Raw genomic sequence first — 24,637 nt, 5'->3', positions numbered from 1 at the left:
TTATAATAAAAATATATGTGATGCGTTTCTGGAAAAAAAAATAGCAGTTTTTGTACAAATACTTTACAGAAAGATGCGTAATAGAAAAGGTTGAGATGTCGAATGAAATAGATAGGTCTGTTTGAAATAATGGCCATTTATTCCTAAACTAAAGCGGTACAAACAGATATTTCCTACGACCAATTGCAACTAATCGTGTAAATGAGCCTTTTCTCTCTTTTCACCGGGCAATTGTAATACAAGATTCGATCTGCTTTAGTGAAGACTGCGTAGAATGCTCAAAGTAATTCGCGACCGCATCGCCATGTCGTTTGGAACATTGCAATTTTTTGTTATTAAGTTCATTAAAATTTAAAACGTGCCCTTAGTAACTTTTCGGTGAATCGTTTGCATATCATAATGGAAGATAACTTTAGAAAATTTACTGGATATTGAACTCTCACTCTTTAATAAAATCTCGTGATTCTCGCGGTTTTTAATAATTTTTTATATGAATCAAACTACTAATAGTTTTTTCATTCTTTAATCGTTGCAATTGTTTAATTAAGATGAGAAATGTATGGTATTTTTTTTTTTTGTAGAAATGTCGCGTTCGTCAAATATCGAATGGAAACGACTAGGATATTTGGCGAAGTAGTAAATGACACGCACGATGTATCACGCAAAGAGTTATGGTACCTACTCTAGGTAGAACGTGCTCGCCGTAAAAGTCCGAGGAACAGGATTCTCCTCAAACTTCCCTCGGCAGTTATATCGGCGCGTTGGTTTCCGCCGCGGGCCAGGAGTGGATCTCACATGAAGGGACCACTTACGGAAACTGCTGCGTATCCTCTCACGAATCTTGGCAGCGTAGAGAATGAGTTTAAATTTACGTCCTCTCGCTTGCGAGATACACGTTCCTTCGGGTCATTCGCGGCAATAATAATACGCAGGTTTTGCAGGTGGGGACGAAAAGGTTATTGAGAAAATGATGCTGTCATGTCAAGCTAGTGATTAAACGATGCCCAGCGGTCAAAGATGATGTCGTGATCCAAATAAAACTCAAAAATAACGTAAAATAATAATATTAAAGGAATGAACTTGCGATACGCGAGTTTCTGATAAAAAAAAAGTTATGCGCAGGTCTAGATCTTCTTGAATTTAAAAGCATCTTAAGAATATCAGCTTAAGCAGATGAAAGTAGAAACCTTGCTCTTTAAAATGACCCCAGGAAGATTGTTGTTCACGATTGTTGTTCATGATTTTTTTTCACAAAGTTATAATAGTTTAAAGACAATTTTAGACCTGTGCATAACTTTTTTGTTAAAGTGTGTGTGTATGTGTGTGTTAAATGTATTGGGATTTTAACTACGGCCGCCTCAATAAGGATATTCCATGTCTATGTTCATACTACACACTCATATTTGAGAGTGTAATATGAACATAGATGTGGAAAATTCTTATTGATGCGCCTATAGTCAAAATCCCAATGCCGAATTAAAGAACGCTTTTATGTAACATATTTACTTTGCTCCAATTTAAGAAAATGAATTTGTGCGCAAATTTATTACACGAATAATGTTTCGATCCACCGCTCTTGTTGCACGCTAAACGCTTTTCCCTCGCGCGAGGTACAACGTGGAGAACGACTCTGTACATAACGAGATATCGCTTTTCTAATTTAAACGAGCGGTGCTTCTATGCGTTGTATGTAACTGCTCTGTCGATGTATACCCTCGCTCCGATACTCGTACATACGTTTCCGAGCGCAGCATCCGTACGCTGCTGCGCGGTCCATGCGCGCACGCGTTTACTGGGCGTGCATCTGCACTGTATCGAAGGCGAGAGAGAGAGAGAGAGAGAGAGAGAGAGAGAGAGAGAGAGATATGCAACACGACCGAGTGAGAGGCAGAAGCGATGCGGCAGGGGAAGAACGAGGGAAGGAGAGAAGCGCAGCTCGGTGAGCGCGAGTTGCGCGCCGCGGTTGGGTTTCGCATAGTTTATCAATGCGCGTAGGCCTCGCTACGAGAACACCGCGGCGAGGCAATAGATTACAATTATCCGAACACGCCTGGCCAAACGTGGGAGTGCGCAACACCACCGACGGCGCGTTCGAGCTGTTACAGGCGGAGATCGGTTTCTCTTTGCTTTCTCTCTCTCCTTTCTTCTCTCTCTCTCTCTCTCTTTCTTTCTTTCTTTCTTTAGCCTGCGATCCCCGTGGCGTACATACACTTCTAGTGCTTCTCTGTCTCGCGTGCAAGCGATGGGCCGGATTAACTGTTCATTAGCGGGCGTCGATGATTACCAAGTAAACTCGTGCGCTGTAGACTTGTACACTTTGGAGTCAAGGATTGGAATCAGGACTTAAATTGTCGTGTAGAACGTTCTATGAACGTTGTTATGTAGAACGTTGCTATGTAGAAAGGATTTTTTTCGTTTTTTCTGCGCCAAGCAAAACGCAGCTAGTGTCATGAGATCAGTTGTGATTATGTATACCATTTAAGACTAAACCGCGAGATTAAAATTTTTATCAATTTTAATTCTCTTTTTCTTTTTTTTTTGTCAAAGCTGAATTGGAATTTAATATAGATTTCTAGATTTAATGTAATACTAATTACGTATTTTATATTAATTTTACTAAATTATACACTATGAAAAATATTTTGTTGTAACAACAAATAATTTGGTTAAAATGTACCGAACAAAACTGTTTAGTTAACTTAAACAATTTTTTTATTTATTTAAATGTACTTTATTGAAGCAATCAAATTTGTTTATTGTATAAAACAAAATATTTGGTCGCAGTTAACAAATGCTTCGACTAAACAGCTTTTGCTGAAGGCACAAAATTTTTTTTTCTAGTTTAAAATATCCGTTTCTGAACACTTATAGACTAACGGTGAACGGAATGAAACGGTGAAATATTGACTTAAGGAGTCAGATACTATATTGCTTATTACAAGAAGACATTGAAAAAAATTCTTATAAAATATTTTTGATTGAAAAACAAATGTAAAGAACCGTACACTGAAAGAAATGGAAAAAAAAACGAAAATACACATTGAAATATACATGAAAATAATTACATTGCATTGAAAAAAGGATTTAGTAATTATTTAATTATTTCAATGATCCAAATTATTTTCATATCTATATTTTTAACAAAATCGTTCTTTCAGTGTAAAATTCGATCATCGTCGCACGATAATGTCGAGCGTAACATTTTTGTTGTCGCCTCCAATGAAAGAGAGTACAACTTGTACGAAATAAAGTGCGAACAATCGACGCCCGTGTACGCGTAAATTGCTTATTACAGATTGATTGGATCGATTATAATCTCTCCAGCGCGCGCTCCAATAGACAATGTTGCAAGCTAGCGTAGCGGCTCGTCGAGAGAGTCGCCGTATCCCTCGCGGAGATCAAACGAAATGGACGATGCCGCTTCTTTATTATACACCGAGTTCTGCCTCGATGCGGGATCGGGAGAATTACGGTGCGATGCGAGCTTCCTTGTCTTCGCCGGTACCGTTTCTCGCTCCGTAATCACGTTGTATTATTTCGCTTTATCTGCTCGCGCTTTACTCGCTCGATCGATCCCGACAATCTCTCGCGCGGTGCTTCGCGAAAAAAAAATTCACCTTTAAACGCTCAACGAACAGCTCGATTTAACTCGACCACATCGTTAACAAAAAAAAAAAGAAATAAAAAAATAATCTACATTGTTACGTTCGACTCGCGTGCCACCGCGTCTCGCGCCGAAAACATATCGATCCCTGGTGAATTCAGCGTTCGGCAGAGAAAATTCGCATTGCTCCACAATCTCGGTACCGCTAGGTAGCTCAGCCGATACCGAACCCGGAATTGATTCGTGCGGATCTGCGCCGTGTCGAAATTACGGCAAATGGAACGGATTCTGCAGTCGCGATCTTCGATACACGGAACAGCGGGAGTCATTATCTTCATCATCATTCCGGCACGCGTGATCTCGCGCCGCTTCTCCCACGTAAGCTTTCCCCTCCCCCACTGCCGACAGATAAGTAAATTGTTCCTGGTGCGTTGTTGCACCGTACGAATTGATTTGCGCTGATGCTGGGGTTAAATTCGATACAATTCGACCGTGCGAGCTGCAACTGCGCATCAGCTTCTGAATGAATGAACGGTTACAGCTATCTTTATTAGTCCGAGTCATCAAAGTTTACATCATTTGATAAATTTCATTAAGAAAAGTCTTTGCGTGGATTATTGTAGATGAAAACCGCGAAAATTCGATTGAATCCAAAATCTGCATACGTTTCTAGAAATCAAATAAAATACACGTATTTTTTCTTGAGCACTCTGATAATTTTATAAAATACAAAGAGAAGAAATAAAATAAGACAAAATTTTCAATAATATTTTTGTATAAAAATATATATGAAAAGTTACGAAATTATATATGTTTAATGCAAAAAAAGTTTTTGGGAGCAGATGCGAGCACGATGGACCTCGCGAGCGGTCTAGACTTAATAAATAGTATCTCGGTCAGAGAGTACAAAAAGCGAACTCTCGACCAGTTTCTGCCCGTAGAATCACTGCCGTATCGAGCAACGCGATATTTATGAATCGGCAGCTATTCATTTGGTCCGCGGAAAGGATTGACAAGTGAGCATTACAGACATTAGAAGAGAGGCGTGGACGGCAACGTCTATCGCAGGATACGTCGCCCGACGAAGGATAATACCAGCTCCCGAACTGGACCAGATGCGTGCAGCGAACGGGATGCATATGGAAGAAGCGCTAAAAAAAAGACGTTTCTCGCGAGAGTGAATATCTGCTCTTCCCTTTGCCAGGATCTAGAGACCTGTATCTCTCAGCGATCTCTAAGTAAATTAATGTCTTCGGAGCACTCTCTGGAAGTTGTTAATAATAGCGTCGCCTCGAGAAAATTAAGCAGTTTATTTGAAATTAATTATGGCTTTTCAGGCCTGCTTGTATCCGTTCGCTTCGCGTTGACAACCCTTCATTCATCTGTATTCTTTTGAATAGGATAGGACGTACATTGTTTCTTGAGAGATTTTCAGACCGAACTTTGCAATCGTGTATATAAGAATATGTTTCCATATTACTTGATTATAATTACTCAAAATTATTTAGTTTCTGATGATAAAAGCATTAAAAAAAAAAAAAAATGCGATAGTATCTTTGTTGAATATAAATCATATGCCGCCGTGTATAAAGTATTTAACATCTTAAAATTTATTCTACAGTATAAAGAAAATAAAATTTGCTCAGTGGTTAAAAGTGGTTATTTGTGTGAAATTTTTCTTAAGAAACAATGGCGCATTAAATCAGCCTTGATAAATGTTTCTGCGGCAAGCTCCGCCGTCTCGAAACGTGTTTAATAATTCAAGTGTTCTTGCAGGCGTATTTGTATGTAAATTTAAAATAATACGAGAAGGGGCATCTCTTCAGCATCGATCAAACGAGCACATTTGAGATGAGCCGGTTTCTCTAATGGCCTGATGTTGAATAATGAATAAGGTAAAATGACGCTGTTGAAAATTGAGTTTTCCAATTTTTCCAATATGGATACGATGGAAAAGTGAAATGGATCGATAGGAAGCAAGATTTTCATGATGAAAATATCATTTTGAAATTTGCTGGAAATTAAAAAGTGAATGAAGATCCTTTGATTCTTGAAGCAGTTTGTATATTATCTCACGTGTAAAAGTTATTTTACAGTTTCGTGTATATTGAAACAATTTTGCATAAAATTTATTAGTGACTTGCAAAAATCGCGATATAACATTCGTGCGACAATGCATCGCCGCGCGTGATTCATATTGTGTCGGAGGGGAACTTCAATATTCGAAAGGAAGCCACGGGGATCCACTGCGCTTCGTACGTGCATTCACAAGTAAATTAGCTGCATCATTGTCTGCGCGAACGGGCAAAAGGAAAAGAGAAAAAATATTGTCTGAATGTAAATATGATAAAAATTCGCGCGTCATCCGGTTGACGAGAATCAAAGAATACTCTTCGAGGCGTCGCGATGCGTCGACGTGACGACGGGTCTCTTATACGCGACTTTGCAAAATCATTCTTCGATATCGAACGCATAAGCCGCTTATCGATCGGTTCGCGACGTTAAAAAACCGCCACTTCTGGTCCCGTGATCGGCACATCCCTAATTTCAAGCTTATTCATATAACACAAATTATAAATTATAATGAATATGTTTCATTATAACGATTGATTATTGTTTTTCCCTAAATTTATCAATTTCTTTTATTTAAAGAATTTTTTTTAATATATACGTATATGAAAAATTTATTATTTATTTTTTTCTGTAGTTTTTTTTATTAGAATTTGTCAATGTTTTAAATATATAACGATATTCTATGGATGTACGGTATTGCAATGATAGATATCAATGTTTATAATATATTGAAAAAATGTTACACGTGCTGTTTTATGTGAATCATTGATTTCGAAGAGGGGATACGATTGAAGCATCTTCATTACATTGAATTAAGCAAATTTCTAGCTCGCTGCGGGTTTAAAATTGTTTGAGACCTGTAGAACTAAGATCTCAATAAAACAATTCTGGTATGGCAGCTGCCTCGCTTCAGGATTATTCTCCAATATAACGTAATTAGACCACCTGTGGTGAGAATGCGTCGCGTGCGTGCTTCATTCTACTCTTTCTTCTTCGTTTCTTCGCTTCTTTGTTTCTTCCTTCGCGACTCTGCATCACACGATGCAACAGCGCGATTCACCCGGCTCAATTTGTATATGAATGAACACGCATTAGCTTCACAATGTTGACAAAAGCAAAGAAACTTAACCATTAAGACCACCTGGTGCAAGGATCCCGAAGAATATCCATGCGGAAGCGCGGTAAAACGTGGATTCGCAGTTTTCACAGTGGAAAAGTAAATGTACAGTTATAGTCGCGCGCGGTAAATTTGATACCTAAATGACACTGAAATATTGCTCGGTAATGAATTTCAATAACAAAGAACCGCTAAAAGTGACTATTGATTTAATCAATTTGATTTATGATTAAATTATTTATATTAATGCACTGAAAAAAAATTTGTTGACAAATTTAAAATATTTAATCCAATTTGTGCAACTAAATATTGAGTTGGCTTAATAATTCTTGATGAAAAAATGTGAATGGTTGATAGTTGATTGTATTGAACATCATATTTTAGTTTTTTAACAAAGTTTTCTTTTTTTTCAGTGTGTTAATAATGCCAGTGACGCTATATTTTTATCGATAATTCGAGCCAGATTACACGCATTTTTTAAATTCCTCCTAATTGAGCCACATCGTAATCGGCGTTTATTCAATGACGATAATCGTGCGCTGACAGCCGATCCGCGATGTTCTTTGCGGAAGATGATGCGTGAGAGCCGTTCGCCGCTGGGTCGATCTTGTTCCTTGGAATTATTGCCATTTGCCATCCCCTAATTACTCCTGATAATTGATGCGATTATTGCCCGTCAAGAGTCACTCGCACGGCAAGAAAAGCGCTGGAAAAAGGCATCCGGTTGATCGATCGAGTGTGCAATTATTCCCTCGATCCGTGTCTCGATCATGTATTCTGCCCTCATCCATCGATATAGCTGATTAATTATCGTTAATTACGTCAGTTATGGCAGCGATGACTTTATCTATTCTGATCGTTTCTTCGAACGTTGCCTATGAAGACTATCTATGAATATATTTACCTGGTTATACCTGACCTTGGTAGAGTAATTTTAATATCAAATATATAAAATTATAAGAAATATTTATGCACTTTACCAAAATGTAATTTTCATATAATGATGAATGCTATGGATTTGCCTATAGTGTTGTTTTCGTCAAATAATATTTTGAAACATGTTACGTATGTTTTCTTATGTTGTTTCTTTTTACATACTATATTGGCGATATTGCTCTTCTTTCTAGGCTTCACTGGAACTCAATGCGAAATTGACATAGACGAGTGCGCGCTGAGGCCGTGCATGAACGGTGGCACCTGCAGCGATCTTATCAACGCCTTCAAATGTACCTGTGCCGAGGGTTTCACCGGCACCCACTGCCAGATCAACATCGACGACTGCATCTCGTCACCGTGCAAGAACGGTGGCACTTGCCAAGACGGAATTGCAAGGTACACATGCGAATGCCCGGCCGGCTTTACCGGCGACTCCTGTGAGACCAACATCAACGACTGCGCCTCGAATCCGTGTCGTAGCGGTACCTGCATCGACGGCGAGAACAGCTTCACTTGCAATTGCTCCCCCGGCTTCACCGGCAAGCTGTGCCAGACGCAGATCGACGAGTGCGAGAGCAATCCGTGCCAATTTGGTGGTAGATGCGAGGACCGTATCGATGGTTACATATGCATCTGCCGACCAGGAACGTCTGGCGAGAATTGCGAAGTCAACGTCAACGAGTGCTACAGCAACCCCTGCCGAAATGGAGCTAGATGCATCGACGGTATCAATAGGTAAGCTTGAAGAAATTGAAGAAGAAACGTTGCATTTGATCTTTGAATCTGATATCTTTGAAAAGCTCATGGCTCTTCAGAAACTATTGCACATATTTATTATATTATTTGATTGTTTCTCTGACTTTTATCTTTTCTTCAGATTTAGAAATCAGCAAAATTAATTTTGAAGTATTGAATTTAAAGAATTAATTTTGATTCTAGCAGCAGTGTTTGAATATAGTTCCTTATATAAAAACACTTTTTTATATTATCATTAAAAATGAGCATTTTGAAAAATTATATTAATTAAACGTAATAATGATAATTACAAAATATTCCAAAAATATATACAGGAGGCCGGTATTTTTTTGTCTTAGAAATCTCCTATCAAATGAATTATTATTGGTAATCTGGCAACGGAGTAATATGAATACGAATAGACGCAATTTGACAAAAATCTTAGCTGTGTTGACACATCGCCACGCTCCCTTTCGTTTTTCAATAGGTACAATATGTCTCATCTTTCAGGTATTCCTGCGAATGCGAACCAGGCTTCACCGGTCAGCATTGCGAGACCGATATAAATGAGTGCGCGAGCAACCCGTGTGCAAACGGTGGCCGTTGCATCGACGTGATAAACGGCTTTAAATGCGAATGTCCGCGCGGCTACTACGACGCCAGATGTCTGAGCGACGTGGACGAGTGCGCGAGCTCGCCCTGCCTGAACGGTGGCACTTGCGAGGACGGGGTGAACCAGTTTATCTGCCACTGCCTGCCCGGTTACGGCGGCAAGAGGTGCGAGGCGGATATCGACGAGTGCGGCTCGAACCCCTGCCAGCACGGTGGCACGTGCAACGACCATCTGAACGGTTACAGCTGCAAGTGCCTGCCCGGCTATACCGGCACCAATTGCGAGACCAACATCGACGATTGCGCCAACAATCCCTGCCAGAACGGTGGATCCTGCATCGACCTCGTCAATGATTACAAATGCGTTTGCGAGCTGCCCCACACCGGCAGGAATTGCGAGGACAAGCTGGACCCCTGCTCACCGAACAAGTACGATTTTTTCTTCTGAATTCATTTGCATAAGGATACATGGACGTAATCATATTCGCATATGCATCGTGTGGGGAGAGAAATTCTAAAGTTGCCCTTGATTATTCTTATACTCTATTGAGACTACTCAGAGTATTTCAAAATCTTATATTGAATTTAATACTGCAGAAACAGTATTGTAGAAACAGATACAGAATTTAAAATTTAAATTATACAGTTTTAAAACATCAGTACTTAAAAAAAAATGTACATTTTTATAATTCTTTTTACACGATATAAAATATACTTGTTACAAACTATAATTAACTTTTCTTTTGAAATTATTATTGTATTTTAACTTATTGTAGTTTTTATTACAAAGCTACTTACAATATCCCTTTAAGGCTTCCGTTTTTGCAATCATGTTGAATTATGACTATGTAACAAAGACAAGAGTCTCGAGAGCTTCGTTTAATTTTGATAAAATGCATGAATGATCCGCATGATAGAACGACTTTATAACATGTCATTTCCAGATGTCTTCACGGGGCAAAATGCTCACCATCGTCAAACTTCCTTGACTTTGCGTGCACATGTACGGTCGGTTACACGGGCAGGCTGTGCGACGAGGACGTGGACGAGTGCGTGATGACATCGCCGTGCAGAAACGGTGCCACTTGCCGGAACACAAACGGCTCTTACCACTGCGTGTGCGCGAAGGGCTACGAGGGCCGTGATTGCATCATCAATACCGATGACTGTGCATCATGTGAGTACGAACCACCGGCTGTTGTTTGCCTTTTTTTTCTTACTTGCTACAGATGCAGATCTTCTTTCGCTTTCATTTAAGAGCCTTAACGCAAGTCTATAGAGCGTCATCTGTTTTATCACGCAATGGCATGGATTAAATTAAACGCATTTAATAAACATCGCCGTACGACACTCAAAGAAAATCTTTCCTGCTGTTCACAGTTCCCTGTCAAAATGGCGGCACCTGTCTGGACGGCATCGGTGATTACACGTGTCTCTGCGTCGATGGTTTTAGTGGTAAACACTGTGAGATCGACATCGACGAATGTCTATCGCAGCCCTGTCAAAACGGTGCAATTTGCAAGGAATATGTCAACTCCTACACATGCCAATGTCAACTTGGTTTCTCCGGTATTAATTGTCAGACCAACGACGAAGACTGTACCGACAGTAGTTGCATGAATGACGGCACGTGTATCGACGGTATCAACAATTACACATGCGTCTGCAAGACCGGCTACACAGGCTCGAACTGTCAGTATCGTATCAACGAATGTGACAGCTCACCCTGCCAGAACGGTGCTACTTGTCATGATCATGTGCAATACTACACGTGTCACTGTCCGTACGGTTACACGGGTAAGCAATGTGACAAATACGTGGACTGGTGCGCGGACAATCCATGCGAGAATCAGGCAACGTGCGTGCAGCACATGAACAAGTACCATTGCAACTGCTCACCCGGGTGGACCGGCAAGGTATGCGATGTGGAGATGGTCTCGTGCAAGGACGCCGCCATACGGAAGGGTGTGCCGGAGAACAGTCTGTGCAACAATGGCACCTGCGAAAACATAGGCAATAGTCATCGTTGTCACTGTCTCGACGGTTACACCGGCTCTTACTGTCAGGAGGAGATAGACGAGTGCGATTCGGCACCATGTCAGAACGGCGCAACTTGCAAAGACCTTATCGGCTCATATCAATGCCAGTGCACCAAGGGCTTCCAAGGTCAAAATTGCGAACTCAACATCGACGACTGCCGACCGAATCCCTGCCAGAATGGTGGTACCTGTCACGATTTGATCAACAATTTTACATGCTCCTGTCCACCCGGTACTCTTGGTTTCATATGCGAAGTCAACATCGACGACTGTATGATGACCGCTTGCCACAATAACGGCACCTGCACCGATAAAGTGGGTGGTTTCGAATGTAAGTGTCCGCCTGGTTTTGTCGGACCAAGATGCGAGGGCGATATTAATGAGTGTTTGTCGAATCCATGTGCCGCGCCCGGTACTCAGGACTGCGTACAACTGGTCAACAACTATCACTGCAACTGCAAACCCGGCTATATGGGCCGCCACTGTGAGATCAAGGTGAATTTCTGTGATAGCTCTCCATGTCAGAACGGTGGTTTTTGCACAGCCAAGCCCGACAGGCACATTTGCATCTGTCCTGGTGATTATCATGGTACCAATTGCGAATTCGCTGGTTCTTACTGCGACTCCGAACCGTGTCAGAACGGTGGCACGTGTCGCGTCATTGGAAATAGCTATCAATGCTACTGTCTGCCAGGTACAACCGGTATTCATTGTGAATTTGATGCTTGGAATGAATGCGATAGGCACCCGTGTCAGCAAAACGCCCCTTGTATAAACAAGATTGGTGACTACTCTTGTGACTGTCCTCCCTCATGGTCCGGCAAGAATTGTGATATCTTCGACTCAAGCTTTCCTGGTGGAGTGTTCGGCAATACGTCCAAAAGTTTGAATGATATTAATTGGGAACGCGAGCGTAAGAAGTGTATCGAAAACGGCTGCTCGACTAAGATTCGCAATGAACGCTGCGACGAGGAGTGCAATCGACCCGCGTGCGAATTTGATGGCAACGATTGCTCACTGGGTATTAATCCGTGGCGCAATTGCACCGCGCCCGAATGCTGGAAGGTGTTCATGAATGGTGTGTGCGACGAAGACTGCAACAATCCGCAATGTCTTTTCGATGGTAGAGACTGTGATCGAAAACTTCCTCCTTGCAAGTGAGTATTTTTAGCTAAATTTCTTTTCTTAATTAGACATTACGTTGTATATCGTGATGCTCATTACTCTTAATATATATTAAAAAATTAAATTATTATTGGAATCCTTGATAGTATTGTTAGCGCTCTTATTAATGAATTTAATTTTTAATTTATTAGCACAATACATATGAATTTTCATGATTCTTATTCATTTTTATTATTTTTTTTATTACGGTTGTAAATAAAAAGTTGTAGCAAACATTGTTTTATTTTATTTTTAACACTTTTATTAATTATGTTATTTGCTTTTTACAGCCCAATTTATGACGCTTACTGCAAAAAGCATTATGCTAATGGCCATTGCGATTACGGTTGCAACAATGAAGAATGTAATTGGGATGGTATGGATTGTGAGAAGGAGCCGCCATCATTAGTGGAAGGAGTCATATCCATAGTCGTAAGAATGGAGGTGGACACTTTTCGCGCAAACCTCGCAGCCTTTTTACGTGACATCGGTCATCATCTAAGAACGACGCTTCGTATTAAAACGGATGAACTTGGCAACGAAATGATATATCCTTGGAAGCCTGAGAAAAAGAAGCAGCCTAATAATATCTTTAGCCGACCACCAACGCCTTCCAATAAGAGAGGCGTAATTGCTTATATGCAGATCGACAATCGCAAATGCACGGAAAGTTCGGCATGTTTCTCATCGGCGAACGAGGCGGCTGAGTATTTGGCCGCTACGGCATTGAAGCACACCATATCGCGAAACTTCCCTATCGAACAAGTACGAAGTGTCCTGCGTACTCAGGGTGCCGACGATTTAGAACCAACGAATTATAAGTACGTTTTCATCGGTGTAGTCATTGTGGTGCTCGGTGGGTTGCTTGTCGGCGTTCTAGTGACCGCACAGCGGAAGCGTGCCGTAGGGGTCACATGGTTCCCTGAGGGCTTCTTAAGGACCAGCAGTGGCAGTGGTCAACGACGCCGATCGCGTCGACGCGGTCCGGACGGCCAAGAGATGCGTAATTTGAATAAGCAGCCATCGGTGAACTGCATGAGCATGGATGTTGTGAGCGCTCGAATACAGTCCCAGTGGTCTGACGACGAATCCGATCTTCCTCCATCAAAGAGGATGCGTGCCATCGAACCGGGTTACGCGAGCGATCATACCGTCATCACAGACTATGAGGAAACCGAACCGCGTACGTGGACACAACAGCATCTGGACGCAGCCGAGATACGACGACCGGACGCGGGTGGAGTGCTGACGCCGCCCAGTCTCGAGCATGGCCAGGACGTAAATGCGCGTGGTCCGTGTGGCATGACACCGCTAATGGTTTCGGCGGTGCGTGGCGGTGGACTCGACACTGGCGAGGAGGAGGATGAAAGCGACGGCACTGCGGCAGTGATCGCCGATTTGGTTGCCCAAGGCGCGGATCTGAACGCTACTACGGATAAGAGCGGCGAGACATCGCTGCATCTTGCCGCGCGTTACGCTCGGGCTGACGCGGCCAAGAGATTGCTGGACGCGGGTGCCGATGCTAATTCACAGGATAACACCGGTCGTACGCCGCTGCACTCTGCCGTCGCAGCCGACGCTATGGGAGTTTTCCAGATACTACTGCGCAATCGGGCGACAAATTTGAACGCGCGAATGCACGATGGCACCACACCGCTGATACTAGCGGCGCGTTTGGCCACCGAGGGAATGGTGGAAGATCTTATTAACGCCGATGCCGATATCAATGCCGCCGATAACAGCGGTAAAACCGCGCTGCACTGGGCTGCGGCAGTCAACAACGTCGATGCTGTGAACATATTGTTGGTGCATGGCGCGAACAGAGACGCTCAAGACGATAAAGACGAAACCCCATTATTCTTAGCCGCCCGCGAGGGTAGCTTCGAAGCATGCAAAGCGTTGCTTGACACATTTGCCAACAGGGAGATTACTGATCATATGGATCGATTACCTCGCGATGTTGCAAGTGAGAGACTGCATCACGATATTGTCAGACTACTTGATGAGCATATGCCGAGATCGCCTCAGATGGTTACAGTCATTCCAAATGGTCCTCTCATGGGTAAGAGTTTTTATAATATCTTTATGATACGCAAAATATTTCACTTTTAAAGCAAAATTTTATTATGATGAATAATAAATTTTATTAAGAAGTTATTAAATAAATTTCATAATAAATTTTCCTTTTTCAATATCTAATTTTAAAAACCAATATAAAAAGTTTTTTTATAATTTAAAGAAATAATTATGTTATTAAAAAATCATGTTATACAGTAAATTATAAATGTAAGAATAAAGCACTTCATTAAAACTCTTTGTATTTTAATTATAATTTTTATTTTAGTGGACAAATTTTTTATGGATATAGTTAATTATTAAATAACACGGAAACGTGCATTATTAATAACAAAATAATATTCTTGATATAACATTGTTATGTAACATAATTATCACTTACAGGATCTTCAAATCATCCACAATTAATCACTCATCCCACAGTTATCGGTTCAGCGCCGAAGCAAACCAAGTCAAAGAAGCGGCCAAAAGCAGGCACGGGAAACCCAAACAGTCCGGAATCAGAGGGCGGCACGGTGGTGATGGTAAGGCGAAAACCATCGGTGAAGAAAGCACCGGCTAAACCACGCGGCGCTCAGCCCCCAAACCAAGAGATCCCACAGGGAGCGGAAGGCGCCGATGGCAATCTACCGACTAGCCCGTACGATAGCGCGAGTCTTTATAGTAACGCGTTACCTCTGGTGGCTCACACTGCGACGGCGAAGCAGCCGCCACCGTACGAGGATTGCATCAAGAGTCAATCGATACAAGGCTTGCAACAACTCGGCCTGGATACCTTCACGAGCAATTATGGGCTGCCATTTCACGACCAACTCCTAGCGCCTCATCAACGGCAGCAGCAAGGCATGGTAAACACATTATCACCGCCGTACAGTAATCAGTCGCCACCACATTCGGTGCAGTCCAACATGACCCTTTCCCCGCAAGCAAGCTACATGGGCTCGCCGTCGCCGGCGAAAAACAGGCCATCGTTGCCTACTTCGCCAACTCATATCGCTGCTATGCGGCAAGCGACGCATCAAAAACATGGTAGCATGCCACCAGTGGGTTTTGACTTCGAGAATTTACCGTATTCTTCAAGCCAACAGCAGCAGCAGCAACAACAGCAGCAGCAAATGCAACAAACACAGCAGCAGATTCAACAACAGCAGCAGCAACAACAGCAGCAACAGCAGCAGCAGCAGCAGCAACCGCAGCCACAGCAGAGCACGCAGCAGCAACAACAGCAGCAACAGCAACAACAGACGCAACAATACTATCAATATTTGACACCGCCGTCTCATCATTCTGGGCCCGATGTTACGCCACAGCATCTTATGCAAGCACCCGAAAGTTTCCCCACGCCATCGCCGGATAGCCCTGGTCACTGGTCTTCGAGCTCGCCTCATTCGAATAGCGACTGGTCCGATTGCATGGCTTCGCCTACGAACGCTTACGGCGCTGGTGGTGGCGCTCACCAAAGCAACAAGGGATCTGAGGCGATCTACATATGAGGCGATCTACAATAGCAATGGTACTCTCTTCCTCACACAAATAAGTCGTGAAAAAAAAAGAAAGTAGAAAGTTATATGAACTGTGATTAGCTCGTCGAATTCGAGCGTTTAGACGTTGGAAAGGACAAAAAAAAACGTAACGTTGACAACGAAGAGCTCTTCCGTAATAGATCAGTGGCAAGAAGGTATTTTTATGTTTCTTTTGTTCATTTGTGTATATGTGTGTGTGTGTCGGAAGAGCTATTACGGCAAAATGCATTTTTGTCGGGATTATTGTATATTAATAGGTATCAGTGTTGGAAATAAATAATTCGTGGATATAAAAGTTATTTGCAGTTACACATTTGTTATAATTCTTATTCATTATTCATTTAAAGATAATTTAATTTTTTAATTATTAATTATGTTTATTAACTAGGTTGTCCAATATGTTTTATCCAACACTGATGCATATAAATATAGACGAAGAAATATATATGTATATTGCATACGTAAGCAGGAGAGTTTCAATCAGAGATGCTGTAAAACTAACGCCGAATTGTGCACTATTCATGGTTCACAATGAGAGAGAAAAGTAATGTATCTTTCAAATAAATTCTTAAGCATTTTTTTTCTTGGTACAAAATCCACAGTCGGATTTTCATGTGAAATTCATGGACACTGTGAATGAGTACAAATTCATTAAGTTTGCACTTGTCATTTATCACACATAACGATTTGTTAGCGAAATAATTTTTTGATAAAATTATAGAGCGCGAATCATCACGAATTATCAATTCACGTTGATTCGTGTATAGAGCTATATATAAATTATGAATCACAGATATTTGATAAATTATGAATTACGAGTCGCGTGCAATTTGACGATAGCTTTGGACGTCCTCAAATTACAAAACCGATTGTGCCTCTCTAATATGACGTAATGTTTAGAAAAGTTGCGACAAGAGAATCGCGCAATCTATAAAAATAAAGTTGATAAAATCCTTCCAAATAAATGTTTTAGCGGAATTATATAATGAATTACACACAGAGAAATCTTGACTAATCATGTATTTATATATGTAATTGTACTTTGTAGTATATTTTTGATATATATCGAGTTTTATTGCCGCGGCGTCATACACAGCTCAATGAATAAACGGTGCCTTCGACTTGCCAATGTGAAGACCTCTAAAGGACAATAATAAGTAAGGGAACGATACCTTGCTATTCTACAATAATTGTACATACTGCAATAGATTTATCAATCGTGCTGCTGTGTCTGTTATTCTACGGGGACAATATATAGCATGTAATGCGCAACGCTCTACTTAATTTAATCGCATGGACTCTTATTTCTTTTTTTATTGTATCTTTTGATTGACCTCTTTTGAACGTTGAACGGTGCGATAATTGCTATTCTCTCTAAATGCAGATGTAATACGAATGGGAAATAAGTCATGAATTGTGCCTTCGAGTTCCGTAGAGTATAAGACACGCAAGTTCTATAGGTGGATCTATTATTAAATTATATTGGAAAAAACGCAGCGTTTCCAAATGGCCTCTAAATAGATTAAACGTTTATTATTAGTTATATAATATAATTGAGAGATGTCAGCTTATACTGGCAACATGTAATGTAATGTAATGTAATTAAATGTAATGTAATGTAACGTAATATAAGGCGAAGAGACAACGTTTGTAATCTGTACGGTTGACGGGAGTTTCAGAGAACTTCTTCTTTACAGCTCGCGGAGCATCGTTCCATACATAAACATTCCATTGCGTATGGCGCGCCAACAATTTTTTCTTTCCCATCTTCCTTCCCTGTCCTGCTTTCCCAACCTTCCTTCAACTTGCGTTATTAAATCCCTCGGAAAATCATTTACTAAACAAGCTAGCCTAATCGTTAATGTTAATTTCTAGGTGTATCAATTGCCTTAAATTAAGTACTCGGCGCGGAGCGGTAGGACAGTTCTCTGATCTCTTTTCTGCCAAAGCCAAAACAGCATTTTTAATATAATTGTACGCTCACGGTGCATACGAACGAGACGCGTAATCATGACGCATTATCATAAAGATTGTTGCAAGATAGAAATAAAGATAGATAGAAAAGAAAAGAATGTGTGTGAACATGAATGTGTAAACAAGCGAGTGAGTGAAAAAGAGAAAAGAATTAACTATTGTTGCGGGATGAAGAAAGTTCGTGCGCGCGCTTTTGCAATATATTGCCAGTGATACACGTCGTATGTTACACGAAGGACATTACTGGTATCATATGATCTGTTTGTGAAATTGTCGAGAATGATTCTGTTTTAATTTTATATCGAAAGATGAAATGTAAATGTAAATACTCCTTCATCTTTTCTATCCGCTCATCTTTTACCATTTAAGTACTTTTATATAATTGTCTTTTCTCCCCTGAATTTTTGTACAAACTGTTTTTACATATTTTTTTTATGTACTATGTATAAGTTAGCTGTATTGCTATACTTCCATAAGGCGTATCGCATAAAATAATCATGTCTCCTTCATCATATTATTATCACATAAATCTATTTTATATATCGTATGCAGTTTGCTATTGCATCAAGGACTGTCGTGCAAATGCGATCCTTGATGCAATTCTGGATTACATACAACGGTGTAAAGGAGCTTTTCTCCAATCGTTGAGCATATTATGGATCCAACGCAATTTCAGTGCTTGCTTTATCTGATCTTCCAGAGAGAAGATACTTTTTTACTTGTATTTTTTACAACAAATTACATATCTTTAAAACTGCCACGCATATCATCAAAATTATATGAATTCTGCCAAGTAGTGAAAATGAGAGTATAGACAAAAAGGATATTTTCTGTATAGAGAAATAAATATTTTAAGAAAATTATACAAAACTGTACACATACATACATCATATACATACATATGTACATATATACATACATCATATATGCATACACACGTATACATGTACACACACATACATGCATACATATACTCAATTCTCTTATAGTATTGTGTCACAAGTGAAATAATCAATCGCACAAGAGTGCAACTAAAAGTACAATCTTTAAAAGGATAACGAAATCCAGATAGTATTGAATAAAGATCTGCAATTGATTTGTTTGTTAAAAGAGAAATTAGCAATACGTAGATATTATGTGTAAATTGTTGAGCAAGCAAATGCAATTTTATCATGTGTTCAAAATTTTACAGCAACTGCTCTCTGATGCACCATCATTCTGTGTTAAACAAAGCGATGTAACTCTAAGCATTATGCTATAATAATTACAATTATTTACAATAGGGTAGATGACAGACCGATTATTACGCTAGATTTTGTTATTCCTTGTAACTTGTAAAAAGTACTGAGTTTTATTAGTATTAACTATTCTGTAAGCAAGGATTTGTTCTCGGTCCTATTATATTCTACCCCGCAACCCGCTCTCCCATATTTTTATAAATAAGTTATGTCTTTTAAACACAAATGTAATAATAAAGATAATCTAACATCCATAATAGAGTTGGTCTTTCTTTTCGGCGTCTCACTATTTCATTTTATTTTTTTTTTGCTAAAAGAGTTCTTTTATAGCGCAAAATTACACTTTAATATAATGGTAATATATTGCATCTCAATAATTTTATATATAATAACAATATTGAGAGAAAAGGTGCAGTGTTATGGGCATGTGGGTATTATGAACATCTATATTTTAGGTGACAAATTGTTAGTAATTAATTATGAAATCATTTGTTTAGTAGTCTGCTGTTACATAATGGCGCTAATATATAATGGTTGACAATTGTTATAAGCAGAATTGGATAAGTTAACTTTCTTTAACTAAATTAAAGTTAGCTTTGAAAATGATATCACAAATGTTACACTTAAATGATTAATAAGAATAAATATGTTAATCTATGTTAGATTCACTCTATTTTTAGCAGAAAAAATTTTACACAAATTTAAGTAATGTTACAAAAAAGCTGCATAAAAATAATGAATTCAAATTGGAATACTTTTCTTAAATATAATTAACATTTTGTTAAATGTTTTTTTGAATTTCATAAAATTTAATGAAACGTCAAGTTTTTGAAATTTTGTCAAAATTTATTACAATTTTTCTACTAGCTAGGGTCTCCGATTTTACAACACAATTGCAAAATGAGATTTTCATGCACAGTCTCTCGCATTCATTTGCTTCTACTCGTCGTCTGCTGTATAGGAAATTTCAAAGAAGAAACAGCTGTTTAGAATAGAGGAACTGTGCTTCTTTGTGTGGAAACAGTTTGAAGAAACCCGCCGGCTTTTTTCGGCTTACTGACAACGACCAACGGCGGCTTTTAGCTGTTTAGCTTCCCGAACATGTAACGGTCGCGCCACTGTACCATTCGTTGCCATTCGTACTGTGAATTTGCGTGTGAGGTTGTGTGAGTTTTTGAAGAACTCTATTGAAATGTTACTTGATGTTACTTGCAAATGATTTGTACGTAAGTCATCCTGTCTCAGCATAATTGCTGAATGTGAATGCTGACAAGTCAAACCGTTGCTCGTTGAATAACAACAGTAAAATAATAAAGGTGTCATTTCGGAAACATTAAAGAGCCTGAATTATCACATATTTTGAAAATTCTGTATTCAATTTGAATTCAATTTTAGACTTGACGACCGCGTTTGACGATTGCTCTGTCTTCCGACACAACTCGATCACTTTGGTAAGATTCCCAAAAGATTCTTCTTCGGACAATCATTTAGAACAATCACTATAACCTCAAATAGTTTATCATAGATGAGCTCTGTTTAGATAAGCCAGTGTTTATTGACTGACGACATATCATGACGTGTTAGTTAAATGTATGTACGAACTCTTATAAACGATTAATTACCCATAATATTTTGTCACTATGTATCAGTTATTCAGAGAATTCTATTTTTGTTTGTAGGTGTGATTTTTTCTGATAAGGGAATTCTTCATTATCAATTTGAAATAATGGAAGGCCCAGTGGAAATAGTCTACCGTCCCGAAATTGTTATGTTGGCTATACTGAGCAACGATTGAACCGCAAATACGTCGAGAAAACATGTGCAGATGTTACGGACTACTATCGGGTGGATGACAGGCTCATCATCAAGGATGGATTCCAGTAAGAAATCAGGGGCAAGTACCAGCACAGTCGCACAGTCCGAGAGCTCAGACTCTATAGAGGTATATATGAAACATTACGAATATCCTAAGCAGCTTATTTGTCAATTTGATTACATAACATTTCAGGGATGGTAAAATTTTGCCCAACCCAATTAAACCTATCCAGTTAAAACCAGTTTTATCCAAGTGAAAAACCTATACTAAAACCCACAGAATTTTATTTTACTATACATTTTTAAAGCATAGGAAAACATAAATAAAATTAATATCTAGATTGTAAATCACAAAAGAAAACAAAAGTTGTGTTTTATTATTTATATTTAATATATTTAAAAATTATAGTGTTAGATATTAATACATTTAATATATTAATAAATAAAATGAAATTTATATAATAAAAGTAATAATACTTTTCTAAGTTCAATTAATGAAGTAAACTAAAAAAAATAAAATACCGTGGACTAAACTCTAAATTTAAACGTAAATTATTTGTATTGTGTATGTATAATATACATTTAAAAATAAAATAATATACATTTATAAAGAAATATACATTTTCAAAATAAAGTCTCAACATGGCACCAGAACAGATACTTGAATCACAAAACGTTTTAATTGCAAATTAAATTGTAAAGTAATTTTAAATGTAAATCGTACGTTTATATTAATCAACTATCATAAGTCATATAATTAATACAAAATAAAGTGAAACAAAGAAGTTATAACTTAATACAGTTACAAATTTTATGAAAAATCGATTTAACCAGGCAAAACTGGGTAAAACCAGTTATAACCAGATGAGTTGGGTTTAATTTGAAAAACTTGGGTTTTTGCCAGCCCTGTAACATTTGATAATCTGTTGATTACAGGTAGACAATTCACGTACAGTTCTGCTGAAGATAGCAACACTGTACGCGGAGCGTCTTATGAATGATATCTGTCTTGTTGTGGATGGGGTAGAATATCCAGCACATCGACTTATACTTTGTGCTTCTAGTGATGTTTTCCAAGTAAGTACAAAAATCTAAAAGGAATGAAGATTTCTTCTAGAGCGATACTTGTTAGAGTTAGATGTTTACATGTAAAATCTAATTTACACTGCGTAGTATACAAATTAAACTAGGACTACGTCAGTTGCTAAAACAATTACCAATAGGTGACTGTTTAATAAAAATATTAAAATAAGACCTAGAAATAATAAATTGTAAATTGGTTGATATTTTTTAAATTTAATTTTTATACAGATTTTATTAAACTTAATTTTTATTTGAAAATGTAATTTTATTAGTTTTTATTTATTTATTGACTGATTCAATTTTTTATGTTTGTTGACCAATGCAATTATGTTTAACGTGTAATCCATTTAAATAATAATTTGTGGATTATTGATGATTCAGATCAATCAAAGTTGTGCCATACATTTATAAGGTTATATCTACTTGAATTATTTATGTTTACGTTATCTTTACAAGAATCAAGTACACTTAGTAGACAGTAGAACCATAAATTATTATAAATTGAATAATACAACACAGAAAAAAGAACTGTAGCTGTATGTTAATATACCTGACTAATATTGATAAATTAAAAATACATAATATTAAATATTAAACAAAATGTATACATTTTTTACTACTTCTGATAAAATCTTCTATGATTTGTGTAAGTCCTAGTCTACAGTGATTGTAAGCCTTAAGCCGTAAGAAATTGACCAACCATGGTCAATTATTCTCTTCATATTTAACTATAATTGGTCAATTTCTTACGGCTTGAGGCTTACTACACCTATTGTAGACCGGGACTAAACAATATATAAATAATCCATGTAGATGTAATCTTGAAATGCATGGCACGATCTCAATTACTCAACGTCGTTTAAATTACAGGTGATGTTGATGAGCCCGCAATGGAGCGAGTCTCAGGAAAGCAGGGTAACTCTCCAAGAAACGCCGCAATGTGCACCTATATTCAGCGAATTTTTGCGCTATTTTTACACTGGCCAGATAAGAATAAACCACAGCGTCGTTCTACCAATATTGTCCCTAGCAGATAAGTACAACGTCAAAGATTTGATATCGTTGTGCCTTGATTACATGCGAAATCACGTCGCTCTGGCTGCTATACACGGCAGTCTGGTATCGTGGCTGCAATACACGTTGAATTGTGGGCATCATGACATTAGCCAAGCGTGCCAAAACTTCATTAAGTGGAATTTGGAGCTTGTGGCAGGGACTGCGGACTTTGGAAATTTTGATCTAGATATTTTAGTGTCCTTATTGCATCAAAGTAGTTTAGTTGTGAAAGATGAGATGACGCTTTACAAGTGCCTAGAATATTGGCTGAATTATCAGGCGGGTCGTTTGAGAAAGCAGCTCTCGCCGGATGAGTTGGAAGCGACGTTGCATCAGTTGGTCATAGCGGTGATGTCGCCCGTTAGATTCCCGATGATGTCACCGCGGCAATTGGCGGATCTGTTGCTGTCGCCGTTAACGAAGAAGTATAAGGAATTCTTTGTGGAACGTATGTCGATTGGCATGTCTTTCCATTCAGGCCAAATCGACAGAGTCAGAGAAGTCAGCATGAGCGAAGAGGATGGCGCATTGCTGTTTGAGCCAAGATTGTATACCGTTGACACATGTAGCTCGTTATTGACCATAGAGAACTTTCACAGTTTGCCATCATATCATATGAGGACACTCGTATTTTCTAGTCACTCCTGTTTAGCGGAGTATGCAGGCGATAGAGTGTGCGAGTGGGTAGTAGACATTTATCCCAAGGGTGTGTGGTTCAAGAAATTTTTCCTCATTGTGTGGCAGGGCACGGTGGAGATGCCTGAACATGTCAAGCGATCTGTGAGATTGTCGTTGACTTGCAAAGAGCCGTTAAATAATAACATGCGCGTGAAAATTGGAGTTTTGATTTACGGTTTGCAAGATGGCGTTGAGCATATTGCGAGAGTTACTGAAATTATTCACAGATTCAGTAAGAAGGATCGCGTCTTGAATCTTGATGATCTTCTGCCGTTCGAAGAGCTCAATCCACTACAGACAGTATCGGAAAATGTAGTATCTCCCTTTTTGGTGGGTCCCAACAAAGACATGCTCAAATTACATATTGTTATATCGCCAGCGAATTAATATTTAATCTGCGATACGAAAATGTTAGAGTGTCGTGAAATAAATGTTAAAAATGTTTTTTTTCTACATCAGTGCTGTCCAGGATTTATAGTGTGCGCATATGCATGTGTGTGTTTTGAGCTGGAAATTAAAATGTATTAGTATGCTTATTGCCAATCTTTTCACTTTATAGCTGGTTTTTTATTTTTTTATTTTAAGGAACGAGATTAGTTTGAAATTGTGGAATAATGCAAGAAATTATTGCACATTGTTAAAAATTATTACGTAATATTATTATATATATTCCATTTTGTTCTATTATAATAAATATAAATTTATGTATAGAGATACTAATATATACATATATATTTAAAGCGTATGTATAAAATATACTTTTATACTTATTATTACATATAATGTATTTTTACAATTGTATGTATTAGTAATAATAGTATCTTATAATATTATAATAATATATTTTTAAATAATGAATGATATACATTAAAAATGTTTAACGAGACTAGTCTTGCTTCTGGAAATAAGCATTG

General features: G+C 38.7%; 2 protein-coding genes across 4 annotated transcripts in view; both read left to right on the top strand.

The window, feature by feature from the left end:
• Positions 1-19,348, top strand: part of LOC105201841 (neurogenic locus Notch protein) — a 249,730-nt gene extending 230,382 nt beyond the window's left edge. For 2 of the 3 annotated variants that reach the window (XM_026134428.2, XM_026134429.2), the window contains 6 exons: positions 7,922-8,465; positions 8,976-9,506; positions 10,022-10,254; positions 10,458-12,273; positions 12,571-14,342; positions 14,741-19,348. In XM_026134428.2, the coding sequence (XP_025990213.1) occupies positions 7,922-8,465; positions 8,976-9,506; positions 10,022-10,254; positions 10,458-12,273; positions 12,571-14,342; positions 14,741-15,849 (6,005 nt within the window). In that variant the 3' untranslated portion in view covers positions 15,850-19,348. The remainder of the gene's footprint in view (positions 1-7,921; positions 8,466-8,975; positions 9,507-10,021; positions 10,255-10,457; positions 12,274-12,570; positions 14,343-14,740) is intronic. The other variant, XM_039450855.1, reaches the window with a different exon arrangement.
• A 791-nt stretch (positions 19,349-20,139) lies between these two features.
• On the top strand, positions 20,140-24,167 carry LOC105201697 (BTB/POZ domain-containing protein 17). Its single transcript, XM_011169826.3, has 5 exons — positions 20,140-20,407; positions 20,487-20,681; positions 20,771-21,033; positions 21,843-21,983; positions 22,860-24,167. The coding sequence occupies exons 3-5, from the start codon at positions 20,917-20,919 to the stop codon at positions 24,108-24,110; spliced, it is 1,509 nt and encodes a 502-aa protein (XP_011168128.1). The 5' UTR covers positions 20,140-20,407; positions 20,487-20,681; positions 20,771-20,916; the 3' UTR covers positions 24,111-24,167.
• Positions 24,168-24,637: the final 470 nt, after the last annotated feature.

The sequence above is a fragment of the Solenopsis invicta genome, chromosome 1 (genome assembly GCF_016802725.1).
Source record: "Solenopsis invicta isolate M01_SB chromosome 1, UNIL_Sinv_3.0, whole genome shotgun sequence".
NCBI classification, from domain to species: domain Eukaryota; kingdom Metazoa; phylum Arthropoda; class Insecta; order Hymenoptera; family Formicidae; genus Solenopsis; species Solenopsis invicta.
Note: the sequence above shows the minus strand (reverse complement) of the source record. Positions and strands in the feature narration are given on the sequence as shown.

Coding starts and splice junctions, on each gene's coding strand:
- LOC105201697 (XM_011169826.3), top strand. CDS start 20,917: ATGTTACGGACTACTATCGGGTGGATGACAGGCTCATCATCAAGGATG. Junction 21,034..21,842: donor AGAGCTCAGACTCTATAGAG/GTATATATGAAA, acceptor TGTTGATTACAG/GTAGACAATTCACGTACAGT. Junction 21,984..22,859: donor CTTCTAGTGATGTTTTCCAA/GTAAGTACAAAA, acceptor TTTAAATTACAG/GTGATGTTGATGAGCCCGCA.